The sequence below is a fragment of the Coffea arabica genome, chromosome 2c (genome assembly GCF_036785885.1).
Source record: "Coffea arabica cultivar ET-39 chromosome 2c, Coffea Arabica ET-39 HiFi, whole genome shotgun sequence".
NCBI classification, from domain to species: Eukaryota; Viridiplantae; Streptophyta; class Magnoliopsida; order Gentianales; family Rubiaceae; genus Coffea; species Coffea arabica.
In genome coordinates this window covers 15665479-15684089 of record NC_092312.1, presented here as the reverse complement: position 1 = coordinate 15684089, position 18611 = coordinate 15665479, and the positions used below count along the sequence as shown (strand labels likewise).

At 37.1% G+C, this 18611-nt stretch overlaps 1 protein-coding gene across 1 annotated transcript; it reads right to left on the bottom strand.

Annotated features, from left to right (window-relative positions):
- Nucleotides 1-11254: 11254 nt before the first annotated feature.
- Nucleotides 11255-12329, bottom strand: LOC113731192 (auxin-responsive protein SAUR50-like). Its single transcript, XM_027256308.2, has one exon. It carries the CDS (start codon nt 11969-11971, stop codon nt 11654-11656), a length of 318 nt encoding a protein of 105 aa, XP_027112109.1. The 5' UTR covers nt 11972-12329; the 3' UTR covers nt 11255-11653.
- Between the last annotated feature and the right edge of the window lie 6282 nt (nt 12330-18611).

The following is an 18611-nucleotide window of genomic DNA, read 5'->3' as shown; positions in this document are numbered from 1 at the left end:
TAACTACCTTGGGAAGCTGCAGGTGGAGGAGCACATGGGACAAATTTGCTTGAGCACGATAGATCACTGTTGATAGAAGTTTAATATTCAAGATTGTAATTGAGAATTTAGAAGACTGTGTTTGATACTTCCGCCCACAATTTGGTCGCAAGAATCCATAATGAAAAATCCATATGAACAAGAGCATTTTCACGAATTTAGATCGAATTCTTTTTTCTCTACTGATACATTTCGCAATATACCACAGACTCTCCTACGTGGGTGAACACTGTATATGAGTAGTTTGTAGTGGTTCTTTCTTTGGCTTCGTAGTATTACATTCAACTTAGTTTTTTGAATGTTAATTTTATTATTTGAAAATAAAATTGGATCCAGTACTCATGGATTTGTTTGGATAGTGTTTTATTTGTCAAAATTTATTTGATTGCATTATCAACATATTTTTCAATCACCTTTTTATTTTTCGTATATTACGTGAAAAAAAAAGTGCTATAATATTTAGTATTTTTTTTCTTTAGTTCTCCACTATATGTTGAGAAAAATATCTATAGATATCCGTCGGATACTCAAACCCACGAGAGTATGGATCGAAATTTTCTATTTTAAACCAAGAAAAGTATGGGACTGGATCTCGATTTACCAAATTTTAAATTGAGTTTGTTTGGACAAAGATAATTTGGTTTGCAAAATTTATTCTCATAAATCCCAATCACCTTTTTATCTTCCCAATCACCTTTTTATCTCACATACATCACATCACAAAAAGTGCTACAGTAAATATCTCAAATAAATCATCCAAATAAACTCTTATCCAAACAAATGAGTCTGGATCCAGATAAAAGAATTCAATTCAAATTATACCATTGACATGCGTAATTGTGTTAAACATGGAGTAGAAGATTACTCTTTTATATATAAATTTTGTTCGTACATAACAAATCAATATATTAATACACTCGTACATATATAATTGGATTAATCTTATATACATTTTCAATATATACATTATCATCACTAGATATATGACATATGTGTAAAATTTAAAATTTATTCATGCATCATCCATTCAACGGTGATAGTGTATACACAGATACTACATAATTCAGGGAGTAAATACAAAAAGTCCACGAATTGTATCAAAAGTATCTTCTACTTGTGGCAACATATCAGTTATCGGATTACGGCAGTATTATGTAAATCTACTGTACTTTCTATGAAGGGGAAAAAAAAATCCAAAGTACAACGTGGTAAATCCATTACATTCCAAAGGTGTTTTTTGTCATCTGACATTTTCACAAATTCCATAAATAGAGAATTTTCAAGAAATCAAACGTAGATATTCCCCCACTCCCTCCTCCTCTCTACGACTCTATCTCCCACGGTTGACGGTTGACTCTCTCTCTCTCTCGCCCTAGCAATCTAGTACAAGAGGAGCTTTAGCCTCCCTCTCCCCTTTCTCGCTAGCATCTGATGTCCCGTTCAACCGGAAACTGCAACAAAATCAGCCACATTGTCAGAATCCTCCAGATGCTCCGCCGGTGGCGTAAAAAGGCAGCGACGTCCTCGGACGTGCCTGCTGGACACGTGGCAATCCGCGTCGGAAGTAGTTTCAGAAGATTCGTGGTGAGGGCAACGTACCTGAACCACCCCATTTTTAAGAAGCTATTGGTGCAAGCCGAGGAAGAGTATGGCTTCGTCAACCAAGGTCCGCTTACTATACCTTGCAATGAGTTTGTTTTCGAACAAATTCTTGAATTCGTTTCGCGAGGCGGCGAGTTGGGCGACTCAGGCCACTGCATTTGTTATGAGGATTTTCAGCGATTTAATCTCGTCCAATCTCGACCCTTACTTGGCGGGTTTGCCGGTTAGTCTATATATATTTTTTATAACGACTCAACATAGAAGCGCACACGGAGGCGCCATGATCATCATGCCGGCTGAGCGTCGATGATTTGACTCGGGCGAGTTGCCCGAATTCTTTTTTTTTTTTTTCCCTTTTTTCTTTAAGGGTTTAGGGTGAAATAGGCAACTAGCGGCGGCCTTATACTAGTCTCTTTTTTGTTTTTGCTTGTTTTTCTGTTGGGCAAATGGGGATGATGAGAGGTGTTTTGTAACTCAACCGACCGTCCCAACTTTATTCGCGGCCTAAACTAAACTGAATCTCTTGTGAATTTTGGACTTGAAGAAAAACAGAGAGATTTATTATCTAACTGGATTTACTTGTAACGTCATTTTTTGATTAATGACTCTCAATCACCGAGAAATCCGATTAGGATTACAATAATAGCCCGAGTGTGTTTGGTAATTTTGTTGCAATAATTTACCACTCCTTTATGCTCCGATTCTTTAAGATTAATACTTATGTTTGTTTTCCTTTGACTTTATATCTTTTCCATTTTTCCTAGATCAGGAGAATTAGGGGATATATATATATTTTTTTGGGTTGAGAAATTATGTCAGATTAATATCGGTTCAAAGCATTATTTACGAATTCCAATCATCCGAGTCCGTGGTGGAATAAGGTATTATCTTCTAATATCATGCATGCGTTGGCTCGAGTAAGGTGTATTTTCCTGCAGCAGACAGACAATATGGCGTCGCTACTAATTGCAATCATTTCGTTTCTTTCTGCTTAAAACAACGATTTGTTTAATACTACTAATTCGTTCGTAACAAAGAAGCTGTAAAAGATCAGTCGAATCGCAGATCTTTTGTTGCGATCAAAAACTTTTGATTGATTGTTGCATCCAAGCTGGAAAGAATCAAGAATGTGGCGTGACTTTATGTGATTATTATTATTACTCATATATAACTGTGTAAGCAGAAGAGGATGGGATGGACTCACTCATCATCACTGATTCACTGGAGTGCTCATGCTTAAAAGTCCAATTTTATCTTTGGAATGTTGCGTTGGAGCATGATATGATGATAGCGTGCTGGACACTGTGAGACTGGCTCACAACTCTTGAGTCTTGAGCTGGAGTCCCAATTGTTTGCATCTTTCTGTGCTCCAAGTCAGTGGCTTTCTCAATTTCTCCGGAGGAATAGACGTTGAATCACATGAAGGTGAAAGGGCTCGTCGGGATGGAATTTACGTGCTTGGAGTGGCAAGGAAAATCCTTACTAATTTGGTCGTGTGTTGACCCCCTTTTTTTTTTTGGTAAATAAAAAATTTGGATAGATTTAGTTTTGATTATCACCACAAGTCGGAACATATCTCTGAAACCATGGGAAGCTTACATAAAATCGTTCATTAATACAGTACTCACACACATTGAGAGCGAAATTTTAACTTACCATACGATCCTCACATCAATAGCAGGATTTGAACCCATCAACGTAGCCCTCACTTTTGTGAGAAAATGATTACATTCCTATTAATTGAATCAGCTTGTGTTACCACTACTAAGTGTTGACCAGTGATTGATGCCCTAAGGAATTGGCATTTGTGTTACTAGACCACTACTAGAAAGACAGAAACTCCATCAATGGGAAGCAAAAATACAATACTAATAATTTCTTAATTTGTTATGTTTGCTTTGCCTTTTCCTAATTTGATATGGCTTCTAATTAGTCGCGAAGCTTTACTATGGCGATTGTGTTGGCGCATTTGAAGAGTTCCATAGAGCCCAAAATATTTGAACGATAGTCTGAATTTTTTTCATAGAGAACCGACTGCTGTGGGATTTCTTTCACGCTCCAGCTCAACATAATAGAAAGCTGCTGACTCAAATCCAAGCTAGGAAATTGGCGGATAGTGAGATAGCAACTACAACGGAGGACATAAAAGAATGGTGCCCTAGTTTCGAATGTGCTCTTTTGATAGGTTAGATCGGGGAACTGATGATAAGCCCATGTCATAGTTTGAGCAAAATTGCTCTGCTAAATTTCTGTGATGTAGAGTGATCGTATAACACTCAAGTGTGTTAAGTTGCACTTTTTTTGCAAAGATTGGGGCCTTTGCTCCTATACTGTATAATTTTTTTTAATGATATAAAATCTCCTATCGCTCTGGGGGAAAAAAATTCAGCCCCTAACGGCTTGAAAAAATCGTGTTGCCTCAAATATAGGCGTTTAAACATCTAATTAATGAATCCTTCCAACCAAAAAAAAACGGGGGGGGGGGGGGGGGGGGAAATGGTGTCAATGATAGCCCAATCTTCCTCAAGTGAGAACGAAGGACAAGAGCCCAATGAAAATGAAATTTTTGTAAGTGTACAGGAACACGACAGTATGCTGGACTTTTTGACACCCCTTCATAACTCCAAGCTAAAGTCCCAAAATTAGTCGCTTTCTCAAATATTTTGGAGGATCAAACGGTCGACCACAGGAAGGCGAAAGGGCTGATCGGGAAGGATATTTCGTGCTCGGATGGTAAGGATCTTCCTCACTGATTTGGCCAAGTGTTGAGATTTTGTTAAGTGTTGACTGGTGATTAATTCTAGTAGTTCAAGACCATGGCTAGAAGACAGAAATTCCATCAATCCAGAGCAAAACATATAACTACTAACATGTTTGCTACATTGGATTTGCATTTTCTTCCGAGTTTGATGTGGCCTCTGATCAGTCATTTTGTGAACCGTAATCCTTTGTGGGGCAAAAGCAGAAAAATTGGTTTTATGACTTGGACGTGATTTTTTCCCAGTGACAAGATTGGGTTTGGACTTCCAAGCACGGGAGGGAGAGGGCCCTTCCTAGTCCTATCAGGCCTGTCATCCACAACAGTCGGGAGTCTATTGACTGGACCCAAAGTGCTGGCCTCATACTGGGAATATACCACATTTAGAATTCACGAGGAGTGCACTGGCACTGGGTTCGATCGATCGTTTTTTTTCGAAGAAATTATGAGGGGTCATGTCATAAGAACTTGGAACGCATGGAGCATTGCGTTTACATTACGACGAAGGAGTTGCTTGACAACCCCCCCAAATGACGTACGGTCCGATTTAGTTTTTTTTTTTTTTTCCGGAGACGATAAACCTAATCTATTGACTGGACCCAAAGTGCTGGCCTCATACTGGGAAAATACCACATTTAGAATTCACGTGAAGTGCGCTGGTATCGGGTTTGATCAATCTTTTTTTCTGAAGAAATTATGAGGGTCATGTCATAAGAATTTGGAACGCATGGAGCATTGCATTTAGTTCTTATGAACGCATGGAGCATTGCGTTTACATTACGACGAAAGAGTTGCTTGACAACCCTCCCAAATGACGTATGGTCGTCCGATTTGATTTTTTTTTTTTTTTGAGACGATAAACCTAATCTATTGACCGGACCCAAAGTGCTGGCCTCATACTGGGAAAATACCACATTTAGAATTCACGTGAAGTGCGCTGGCACCGGGTTCGATCGATCGTTTTTTTCCGAAGAAATTATGAGGGGTCATGTCATAAGAACTTGGAACGCATGGAGCATTGCGTTTAGTTCTTATGAACGCATGGAGCATTGCGTTTACATTACGACGAAGGAGTTGCTTGACAACCCTCCCAAATGACGTATGGTCCGATTTAGTTTTTTTTTTTTTTTTGAGACGATAAACCTAATCTATTGACTGGACCCAAAGTGCTGGCCTCATATTGGGAAAATACCACATTTAGAATTCATGTGAAGTGCGCTAGTACCGGGTTCGATCGATCGTTTTTTCCGAAGAAATTATGAGGGGTCATGTATAAGAACTTGGAACGCATGGAGCATTGCGTTTACATTACGACGAAGGAGTTGCTTGACAACCCTCCCAAACGCCGTACGGTCCGATTTAGTTTTTTTTTTTTTTGAGACGATAAACCTAATCTATTGACTGGACGCAAAGTGCTGGCCTCATACTAGGAAAATACCACATTTAGAATTCACGTGGAGTGCACTGGCACCGGGTTAGATCGATCTTTTTTTCCGAAGAAATTATGAGGTGTCATGTCATATGAACTTGGAACGTATGGAGCATTGCGTTTACATTACGACGAAGGAGTTGCTTGACAACCCTTCCAAACGACATACGGTCCGATTTAGTTTTTTTTTTTTTTCGGAAACGATAAACCTAATCTATTCTACACTGAGGGGGAGGAGGTGGACCTAAGGAGACTCGAGAATAACCCGGAGGGAGACTGAACCACGACCGGATCACACGGGTGCACAGCACATCCGCCTGAATTTTTTTGGAAACAAGCCACTTCTTGCCTCCCACCCTACCAACTAGGTGGTGGCCACTGAGCCAATTGCCCAGTGGTTACACGGTCCGATTTAGTTAACCCAGCAAAATTTGAAAATACACTGTTTGAATCATGCCACAAAACTGACATGTACAGTACTTCCATGAAAATCGCATCTCGATACAATACGATGACTATTCCAAAGTCTTACATATATTTTGTAATGAATCGCAACCTGCGCAACGGATCTTCTGTCCCACGTCCTGTACCACTCTCTATCCCATTTTTTATTATATTATTATTTTTCCTACATAAATATCACGTTTTAGTTCTTTTTTGTTTTCTTAAGATTCAATAACTGTTAATTGAGTAAAAAATAAATACAGTAGCTTAAAAAAAGTAATATATTAAAAAATACAGCAGAAAATTCATAAAAAATCTCATTTTTTATGCATTTTGGTTTTTTGAATTTGTTAAATTTTGTGTATTACTTAATTAATAGTTATTGGATTTTAAAAAAACAAAAAAGAACTAAAACATAATGTTTATATAGGAGAAATAATAATATAATAAAAAGTGGGACAAAGAGTGGTACAGGGCGTGGGACAGAAGATCCATTGTGCACAACCTGTTCAAAATTGTTATATCATCCATGAAGATTGCATCAATAATTGTTTGCGCCTATCTCCCTTATATTGTATAATAGTTCATCTGGTTGATGGAAAAACATCTTGGAAGGTAAAAGCATCATCGTATTGATCATAATGTTTAAAGCATCTCTTGAGCTGAAAAAATAAATTTTTTTTGAGGTACTCACAAGCAGCTAGCATGTAGATAATCACTCTCTCTTTGAATTCTCGTCGTTGCGAGATTCAGGATTAGGTCTAGCAGTTGGGGGTGGAAAGAGTGTGGGGAAGACTAGGAAATAAAAAAAAAGAAAGAAAGAAAAGGCAGATAATCACTCGAGATTGAAGGAAACTCTAGATCCTGATTAGGAGTTTCTTGCGACTACTAAGGGTAGGCAAAATTATCCACAAATCCAAAAAACTGACATATTTGATCCGATTCAAAAATTAAGATACCCTATCTGTATTATTTAATTGAATCAAAAGAGGGTCAGGTATCCACTAAGATGCGGGCGGGTTAGAATCACACAATCAAAAACCTACTGGTACCCAATTCGCCCTGCATATATATATATATATATATATATATATTTTATACACATACTAGAAAATAATATTTTTAGAGCTAAATAAGTTTTTTCATTGAATAAATTGCATTATAAATATAAGAGATTATAATTTATTTACAAGATTCATTTGTAGAGATCATGATCTTATGTTTTATAGAAAAGAGTTTAATTAATGTGGAATATATGTTAAAAAAATGTGCTACTTATTTCAAACTTTTATTGATTTTGAATTCTTTTAAATTTTTTTTTTTGTATTCTCTTTGCATGTTTGTTTCTTAATGGGAGGCTTTTTTTTTTGAGAAAAAAATCTTTATTAAATTTTAAATGAGTATGTAAAATACAAAATTAAATTAGTATAAATTATTTTTTTTAAAATTAAATGATAAGTAAGGTGGGGCGGGTACCTGTTGACCTGATCCTATCTCAGCGGATAGCTTATAACCGGATATCCACTTATATGCGGGGTAGATAAAAATCAGAAAATGATTGATCCACATAGTATGAGTCGGATCAGTCAAATGATGGACATGACGGGTACCCGACCGCGCATGTCCCTAGCGGCTACAATCTTCCAATGCATTGTACGCATCACACAACACCGTCGCGTGGGCTGGTGTAGCAAAGGAAAGAAGCTATTATCGGAAAAACTAGTTAAATGCTTAATTTGAAAATGGTACTTGGGCTTGCTTTAAGATTTCAGTTTTATCAAACCTTATCCTAAATCATATGTGTGGATGGGGTGTACCGCAGTTCAGATTTGATACCGTGTTGGAGAAACTGCGCTTAATTAGCATTAAGTAAAGTGGTCCAAAATATTGACCAATTTAGTTGAAGACGGGCCAAGTCAACGACGCCCATGCAATTCAATTGTACATTGGCATCACTAGTCAAGGATCAACTTGTCCGGCCTAGAAGACCATCGATACCTATGGATTAGATTGGAGAGACGGCAGTAGTACTCCATTCCATCAGCGTTCCCGCTATGGTGTAAATCGGGAAAGACATCTCTTCACTGGCGCTGGTTAGGTTTCGATTTATAGAATGTATTTTCCCAGTGCTGGATATGCACCCTAAATGCACTGGGGCAGTTGTAGGGACTAGTACTAATTAAGAGAGGGAGACTTGGCCAGGCCATGTCCATGTGAGAGACTGCACAACCATGTTCCCGCAAGTTGCATGAAAATGGACTAAAGAACTGTGGGGTTTAGGCTCACATGACAACCATCCTCCCCCCACAAATAGTACCAAAGCATAGTAGTACAAGGGGAAGGAGGTGGGATCCAACAAAGATATTCAGAGTCTCCCCCACAAAGATCACAGGGTTTGTTTAATGGGGGGAAGATTCCTCCATGGTTTTTTCCTTTTGTTTGCTTTTCTACCCAAAAGGAGAATATGGATGGACATCCATTCCAATTCCATTAGGGAATGCGCTAGCTGGAACTTACTTGGATAACTCTGGTTGTCTGACAAAATATGCATTTGCAACTGCGGGAGAACCAACACATCCATCCATCCCCCCGTACAGGTTTCGTACCCTTTTTTATACGGACTTTTTACACTATAGGATTTCAAAATGCACTAATCTCTCAAAGTGGGGAATGGAGGACATGATTTTACAAGAACGCAGGTTGGGTCAGGTCATTCAAGGTCATGATCTGGATTACATCAGACAGAGAAAGAGAGAGAGAGAGAGGCAAGTGGAGAATGTCAGACAAATTTGCCAAACAAACATCTCTCATGGGCTGGAATGCGTCGTACTAACTGCATAAGCATAGCAAATGAGAGTGAAGAATAAAAACATGATGTCTTCCCCACACCACATCCTACCACAGGATTCATTTGAGAGTGAAGTAGCATTTAAATAAGTCATTCCTGAATTCTGTTGCATGAGACAGAAATGAAATATTTATAGGACAAGATATAAAAAAAAAAAAAAACAAGAAGGAAACATCTCTCATTTATGGTACCTGAAACAAGGGAAAAGCAATAAAAAGCAAATGCAGATATATATATATAGATCTGTATAATGGACGTAGTTCACAGTTCGCAGGACATATATCATACAGGTGGTTAAGTTCTCAACATGACCATGCAAACACGTCATTATCCAATAAACGAACTGAAACCTCAAAAATTGAATAATACTCTACTATGTATATGTTTTCTCAAGTTTTGTTCCTCACTTTCAAATGAACTAAGTAGTGTATCATCACCTGCAGTCATAATCATATATTATTGTCATCTCTCATATCGCATGCCGCGATCTCCGTAAATCAATCTCAACAAGAATAATAATACTCCTCTAGTTGAATTCTTGCAATTGCCGACCCCTTAATTACGCGTTTAGAAGAAAAAGGGACGATGAAAGGACATCTGATGCAAAATGCAGCAGAAAGTAACATGCAGCCAACTGGAAAATTGCCCTTTCAGTGGGCTTACGTCCATATATAGCTACTCTTCTAAAGATGTCAGACGTGAAAGATAGCAGGACCCTTTATAAATATATATATATATATATATATTTTTCCGATGAACAGAGAATGTCCCAAATTCAATCACCCCAAGTTGTGGGGTCCTTCGTACTTATTTTGTTACGGAATGTGGGCGGGCGTTGCAAATTCAAGGACATAATCATGCATGCGATTGCGTGGAAAGGAAATGAATCAACGATCTACATAATCCGATTCTCATCCATTCAGAGGAGAGGAAAGGAAAGCAAAGGAATAGACCACCATCCACTTTTGTGTAGTAGATTTTGTGGACAACTGAATATCACGATGATCTGGAATTGGGTTTCACCTTTAATTTCAAAATGAACAAGCTGAGGAAATCCAGTAGAAATGATCATCTGTCATAGGTTTTCTTTCCATATTCGGGATTCGGGGGGGCTGCTAGCCAACCGTGATTCACGGTCTAGAATAAACCAACCGAACGAGTTTGGCTTGATTCGGGCCATTAATATCAAAAAAAAAAATTTTTTTTTTTTTGCGATCGAAAATGGTAGGCACCAACCACAGCCACAGGTCCCAAAATATTTGTTCATCAAAGAATCAGAGCCATATGATATGTGATGGAGTAACTAACTACATAATGAGCTAGAGGCTACGCTGTGTGTTGGAAGGCAAGATTGCAACATTGATGAGATATTTTCTGAAAATCATATAATGCGGTGGAAATTTGAGCTTGGATGTAGCTGGAACGGCTTGCTTCTCTGCTGCTCCCATATATCACAATGCTGGTGAAGCATCAAAAAGTTTGAACTTTTAATACTCAAATCTATTGAAGAGGTTGGCTAGGCTAGTCATGATGACCTCTCAAAAAAGAAAAAAAGATAAAGTTTGCGAGCATGTCAATACTCTATTAGCTTTTTCTCTTTTTTGCATGCCTGTTTGCCCCCACACACACACACACACACAGAGGAGAGAGAGAGAGAGAGAGAGAGAGAGAGAGAGAGAGAGAGAGAGAGAGAGGCAAGCCGATGCTTGTTTAATGGATCTTTAATAATAATAATATTTTTCCCAAGGGATAATGGATCTCGAGTAATAATTTCCCCCAAATTCTGTTTAAAACATCTTGTTTGTTTGGATTGAGCATTATTTCTTTAATTTTATTTACTTATATCATCATTATAATTTTCAATATACTGTTTTATCTTCTCAATTATCTTTTTATCTCACATACATCACGTCACAAAAGTGCTACAGTAAAAATATTTCAAATAACTTACAATCCAAACAAACCCCATTTTCTCTACTGATTTTTATTTTCTTTTTGTGTTAGTAAAATAAAATTATTTTTTAAAAAAAAGTTACAACAGTTCAGGTTTAAACGAGTGCTGTTAAATTCGTATAATTCCAATGGACGTGTAGCAATTGAAAATTGAAACTCTAAATTTTGATCCGTACTGGGCTGAAAAGAAATTGCTAATTTGGCCTTTAATTTCCACAGGAATTCTCTCGCAGGGTGTTGAAAAAACGCCTCTGCGAGGAAAAGATTCATAACAAATTAATTTATAGTACAATTTTATCCCAGAAAATAAATTCTTGGGTACGGTGTTAGCTTCACTAAATCAAGAAACCCCAGAATGGGTTCCCCCAAAAAAAAAAAAAAAAAAAAATCCAACAATGCTGAAGATGATGGATGAGAAGAGTTGCTAAAAAAAGAGAAGCTGAGACTAGCTACTACTGCTGCTAGCTTCGTCTTGCTTGTGCCATCTCTCCTCATTCACCAAAGAGGTCACCGGTTAATGATCACTTGATTATACTACTAGCCTACTACTATATTATAAGCTAAGCAAGCTCTCTTAATTTCACCGGAGCATTGATGTTAGAGATCGGAAAACAACTTCTTCGCAAGGAATGGTGAGGCCCATGTCATGATCAAACCCAAACTCCTCCTCGGCGCGACGAAGAAGGCATTGGAACTCTGGATGAGTCAAAAATGAAATGGGCACAATGTATCTGCTCCTGTTTTCGCCTACATAAACGGCAAAGTGCCCTTTAGGCACGTCAAGCGGCAGTCCATCTTCATCGTACCCGTGTTTCTTTCCCAAACTCGAGCATCTTTTCAAGATTTGCTTTATCACGGCTGCTTGTGGGAGCTTGCTGCTTGATTTTCTGATGGCCATGCTTATGATTTGCTCGTTCGTAGCTAGTGGTGACAAAGTTGAAGCGAAGAAATTGAAGAATTTGGTAGCAACTCTAGCTAGTGAAGAGTGGGGAGGGGGAGGAATGCACTACACTTTGCTAGAGAGATGAATACTGGTGATGAGGATTGAGGAATGGGGACGGAAATGGAGAGGTATATATGAAGAGGAAGGAGCGTTTCGGGGTCATGGGGGGTCCTGCGGATGCGTAGGAGCAATGGGACAGACCACGGGTGCGGTTTTGGGGATTATTTATGTGTGTGAATGTGAGAAAAAAGGGACAGTGGGGCGTGGGACAAGAAGCCCGTCGGGCGTCCGTTGTTCTGTTGGTCCCTGGTACAACAATACGGCCCCCCTTTCAAATTTCTTTCTTGCTATTGACAGGAGGGATTCATAAATTCTTCCTCTTCATCCAAAATTTTTAGTTGGAGCTAGCCACTAGTAATAACTAATAAATAGCAGCAGCCAGCAGGAATCAATAAGTTAGTGCCAGGCCCTTTTCATTCATATTATTTAGGCTCTGCAAGAGTCGATCCGAGGAGTGTTGCTTGGGTATATTTGGTTTATGATGGTGCAGTTTTGATTTGATGAGCAAAATTGCCGGTGCTGTTCATTCTAGCCATTAACGTAGCTTTCACTGTTGGAATTTGGTACCAAATCTTCAACATGGATGCAAGACATTTCATCGATCTGCTTCTATTTCCAACATTGTGTCTGGTCTCTACTCTGCACTATTGGCATCAACATTTACTGCTACTACTGAGACTTTCAATTTAATGACCACATCTCTATTCGAGTGGCTGCCACTTGCACTTGTCTTAAATAGGAGTACTGAAATGTTCGAAGGAATTACTTAATAAACAACGGAAGCCTATTACTTTACTATATCTACTAGTTTTGTACCCGTCGTTGAACGGGAATCGTTGAAAAATAATAAATTTTAGTCAATTTATAAAAATGTCGATATAAAATACATATTTAATGTATAATCTATTATAACTTGTCTTAAGTATATTACTATGTGCGCATTGTAATGTAAAATATTTTTATAACATAAATTTGAACATCTAATTCAGTGAATAATAATTCAAAAATAGAAAAAATAACATTCAACAATACCATAACATTCAAAAACTTGAAAATAAATAAAAAGTGCAGTAAATAGTATCAAATAATATTCTACTATTCAGAAACTTGTTTTTATTTTTTTCTGTTTGAACATTCTCCTCGATTTGTCCGTGCAAATCAGCATTTATTGATTTTCTATTGTCACTACATGATAGCAAAGTAGGATAACTAAGTATAAAAAAAAATAAATAATTTATCGCATTTAAGTTTGTGTATAACAATACGTAAAAATTATAACTAAGTAAACGGCCAGAGTCTTTTAATTAACTAATGAATTTGCAGATATATCTAATAGAGATATTTATGTCTCTTGTATTTATATCACATTACTTTCCGGTGCCTTTTATTTTTTGTTGTTTTTCCTAAAGACAAATTAACAAACATCGTAGTATATGATCACAAAAATCAATTAACAAATATGTTAGAAAAAATCCTACAAAAATAACGATAAAAGTACTTGTTTAAATCCTATGTCTTCATACAAAACAAATAGAAAATAAAAAAAAATTCAAGATATGTTACTAAACTATTACAATTGAAGATCAACATGCCTTTTTAATATATATATATATTGAAAGAAGATGTACCTGATAATCAAGAGAAATGGAAATTCAAAATCGATACTTTAATATGCCAACCACTTGCACTGAAAATATCTAACCATGAATTTGATGCTTGAAATCAATATATTAGAGGCTATATGTAGTGTAGACATAGGAAATAAGAATACAAAGAAATATTGATAAGAACATTAAAAGTATGTTTATCTTAATTTAAGTTGTTTAAAGTACGTAACTTTGGGTAGGAAATAAGAATCCTATAATATTAAGAATTCTTATAGGAAATAAAATCATAATTGTCCAAATAATTTTGGGTAGGAAAAAACACCTTATGTGACCCGTACTATGCACGTATATAAACTTGTACGTAATAAATTTACAAATGCGTTATCAAGATAGATATTACCTGTGACAGCCCCATCTCACCCTAAGGCGAACCAAAGGGTTCGGCGGACAGCCTGCCCAACTCTCGCCGGGACTCAGTCGTTCACTACGGTTCTCAAATAAATTACAATATAAAATTAGGGCAATTTACGGTTCTCACACTCATTTTTTTTTCGGGGGCGTCACAAACTCCCCCCTTAAAAGAATGGCGTCCTCGACATTCCATCTTGTACTAATCAAGTCAAGACATCCCGCAAGAATCTCTGATATTTCAAACCAAATCCACAGTCCGGCATCCTAAACCTTATGTCTAGGATACATTACAGGAATTTGAAACCTAAGCTCTGATACCAACTGTGACAGCCCCACCTCACCCTAAGGCGAACCAAATGGTTCGGCGGGGCGCCTGCCCAACTATCGTCGGGACTCAGTCGTTCACTACAGTTTTCAAATAAATTACAATATAAAATTAGGGCAATTTACGGTCCTCACACTCATTTTTTTTTCGAGGCGTCACATTACCAACCTTAAAAGACCACCTCTACTATATCGAGTCCTTTAAGTATATGGACTCCTATGATGTGGGTCCACACAGAAATACTCCTCACCATCTGGGTAGAGATGTATTGTGATTAAAGAATTATTAGCAGAAATATATTTAAAAAAAAAACGGCCGGAGGACACTACGGACGGAGGGCTTTCTCTTGGATTGGAGGACACTACGGATGGAGGGTCGGGTAAGGGTCTTCGGGATGCAAAACTTCAACATTAAAAGTACATGTATCATTTTCAAACCACATAACTAACTTTCAAGTACATGTATTATTTTCAAACCTACAATTTTTTGAAATACATGTTGATAAGAGTATGAAACAACATTAAAAGTTTGATGTAGTGTTACTGATGGAACTCACCAACTGCATAGGTATCGAGCAAAATCTAAACTGTAATTGATATATAATTTGTTAGCTCCAATTGTACAAAGTGATGGTCCTGCATAGTATGGTTATATTCGATAAAAAACTATTCAAATTATATAGAGTATAAGTAAAAGCATTTGATTTACTTCTGAAATTTCGTACGCAAATACCACATGCTAGTAAAATATTATTTTTTTGTAGCAGACTGATATTATAGGATTTGTAGTATATTCAATAACTTGATACTCAAATCACCGATGAGACAAAGTTTGTCTAAATAAGTTTTACAGTATCCTAACTCCTTGCAAAAAAAAAAAAAAACACTAAATAGTCCTAATTGGCATCGCAAGTTACGGCAACGTGCCAGTGCCATCTAGGCTTAATGTTTTTTTAGGTCAAAATCTAGTCCTAATTGGTTCTGCTGTTTCTTGATCATGTTGTATGCTTGCGAATTAAAATTGTATTAAAATAGCATATGAATAAACATTTGTCTTTAATTAATGAGTGAAAAGGATTTAAAGTATAAGTAACAAACTATAAACGGTTTATGAAGTAGATAATGGAAAAGTTTTAAATTTTAAATTTGACAGGTGATAGGGTTGGTTATAATCCACTACTTTTTATGTATTAAAATAAATACAAAAATTTATAACCCACTGCTTGTTACGTTTTTGGGATTTCTTTTAGGGTTAAATATAGTAAACCCCTTGACTTTGCATTTACCTGCACTTTACCCCCTCAACTTTACATTTAGTTGCACATTTGTGATTTTTTTTTGAATCGTGATTGTAATTTGCAAAGTTCATTTGTAGGGGTGGTATATAGGGTTAGTGTGGTGACAAATATTTCTTAATTATAAAAATGTAATATTGTATTAAAATAGCATATGAATGAGCATTTGTCTTTAATTAAGAAGTAAAAAGAATTTAAAGTATAAATAACAAACTGTAAACCGTTTATGAAGTAGATAGTGGGAATGTTTTAAATTTTAAATTTGATTGGTGATAGGGTTAGTTATAACTTATAACCCACTACTTTTTGTGTATTAAAATAAATACAAAAATCTAGAAAAAAGAATGAGAAGTTTGGAAGTCATTGGGAAGGTCTCTGCTAAAAATCCCTTCTGCAATACATATAGATATAGATATAGATACTACTCCCTCCGTCCCACTTTGATAGTTCTGTTTTTTTTTTTTCACACAGTTTAAGAAAAAGTGATTAATTTTGTTGAAAAAGTAAATTTAGATTGCTATTTTTTTAAAATATCCTCACATTTAATAGAGTACAATTTTATGGGAACTTGAATTGATAGTAAAAAAATAATCAACTCTCATTAAATGGAATAAGTTTATAGTAACAACAACTTACATTAAATAAGGATATTTTAGAAAAATTTAAATACAACTACATTTTTCAATTGGAAAGTGGACTATAATTTGGGACAGACGAAAAAAGAAAAACAGGATTATTAAAGTGGAACGGAGGGAGCATTATTTATCGTTATGTTAGCGTATAGATTTATTACGTTAGTATCCATATTGCATGCATCGTACAATTGGAATTAATGATAACACAAGCCTTTGATCCGCACATTTACTGGGGTGGTTGAAGGGCTGCTTTACGAGAGACCGGTGGGGGCGGGGAGAGAGAGAGAGAGAGAGGAGAGAGAGTCAGAAATCACGGACCATCGATAACTGTAGTGTACTGAGGAGTACGAAGTACGAACAACTGGTTTTGGTGTTTTGTGACTGTTGGGCTTGTGATTCTTCCACTAACTGTCAGAATAAGGGGAAAGAGAGATAACTAAACTAAACTAAACCAAACAAATACTAGTAGTAGATTTTGCAGAAATTCATGTGGCGAATCCGAATCTATCTTTTGCAGGTTTGACGCCAGTGGTAGTGCATAGCAAAACAAAGACGTTAAATAATTGCCCATTCATTCGTTCAAAGACGTTAAACAAAGGCGTCAAGGAATTTACTGTAGTTTAGTTCATACAGAAGCCAGAAAGAAAAATTGATGGTGGCATCTGATGTGAAGAGAAAATTAATGACTGAATTCATTCATTTATTAATCCATCAATATTATGCTTTTCTGTGAATGAATCTGGACTTTTGCCATTCTTTTGTTTCAACTTGAACATGAATGCATGATGCCACATGCAACAATTTGCGTGGAATTAATGGTCTCTTTCGGTACTTGTGTTTGTTTGCGTGGTAGATGATGGGCATGGAATTTTGCAAAATATAACCCTTTTATTTTACACTCCACCCACCGCCATGCCATCAATACTATAGTCAAAATTTTCTCAAATCAACGTACATACGCTCTGGTATTATTTCATTTGTCATAATACTCGCACAACTCGCGTTTAACTAAACTGACTTTTGCTCACTCAGAAAAAGGTGTGTAGTCTAACCACAGAATTTAGTGCTATATATTTCACCAACAAAAAAAAAAAAAAAAAAAAGACGTAGTGAACCATCAGACCACGTTCTAAGTTCAGTTGTGATCCAATTGACAGGAAGAAAAATATGACAAAGCAGCTTTGCTTCGGTCACAGTGATCCCCAGACAGCCAAATTGCTGAATTCTGCTGGGCGTTGGGAGCGCCACATTACAGCTTCCAAAACTGAATCTCTCTCTCTCTCTACACTATAAATAATACTAATACAGTAAGGTTTTCTACTAAGACCACCACTGAGACCCAACAACATTAGATAACGCTTGACCTTCAACGGAGGATTTACTACTTTGGGGTTGGGGTCCTTGGGGATCTATTACCATGTGCTGTGGTCCTTGTACTGAACTAGCCACAGCAGCAGCAGCAGCACCACCACCACCGCCTCCACCACCAAATAGAATACTAGTAAGAATCAGATAGCGATCTACAATATGAATGATAGCGCCACCCCATGTTCTGAGGCTCATAGCTTGATGCTAGGGACAGGGATAATAATTACCCCCTGCCTTCTTTTTGTTTTCTGCTTTATTTTACTCCCAAGTCCCAAGTCCCAGGTCCCAGGTCCCAGGTCCCAAGTCAAGTCAATTATAGCCCGCCCACCCCAAAAAAAAAAAAATAATTAGTACTGTATATCCCACAATTTCAATTACGAACCTCTTTCAAGTTTCGAGATACCCGGAGATCGGGGAAGCCATTTAATTTAAGGCCTGATTTCTTGCACCAATTCACAATAATGATCCGCAGAAAAAGCGTTCAGTATATATATATATATATATATATATATTTTTGGGCCACACTCTTTTTCTGAGTGGAATCAATATGGAGTTCCCCGAAATAGATTTTCCACCACCATCCAGGGGCATTACTTGATGGTAAACAGAGAAGTCGAGAAAAATATCAAAATGCCATTTTTATCCCTCTGCCCTTAGCAAACAAACAAAGGTACATTATACATACGGACAGAGATGAAGTGCGATAGGCGGCATATGAGACTAAAGAGAAGTTGGAGGTGGTCCGGGTCCCCCATGTCTCAACAAAAAATGCGGTGATCCGTATCCATGAATTGATCATCAGCCGCGGCTCTATTTAGCATTTTCGAGTTGGAGACTGACCCAGCGCCCCCTATTGCACATGAAGGCCATGTTACTCTTGGCCCCCCGCCCCACC

Bases quoted from the DNA above. Each gene is read 5' to 3' on its own strand.
- LOC113731192 (XM_027256308.2), bottom strand. From the start codon at position 11,971: ATGGCCATCAGAAAATCAAGCAGCAAGCTCCCACAAGCAGCCGTGATA.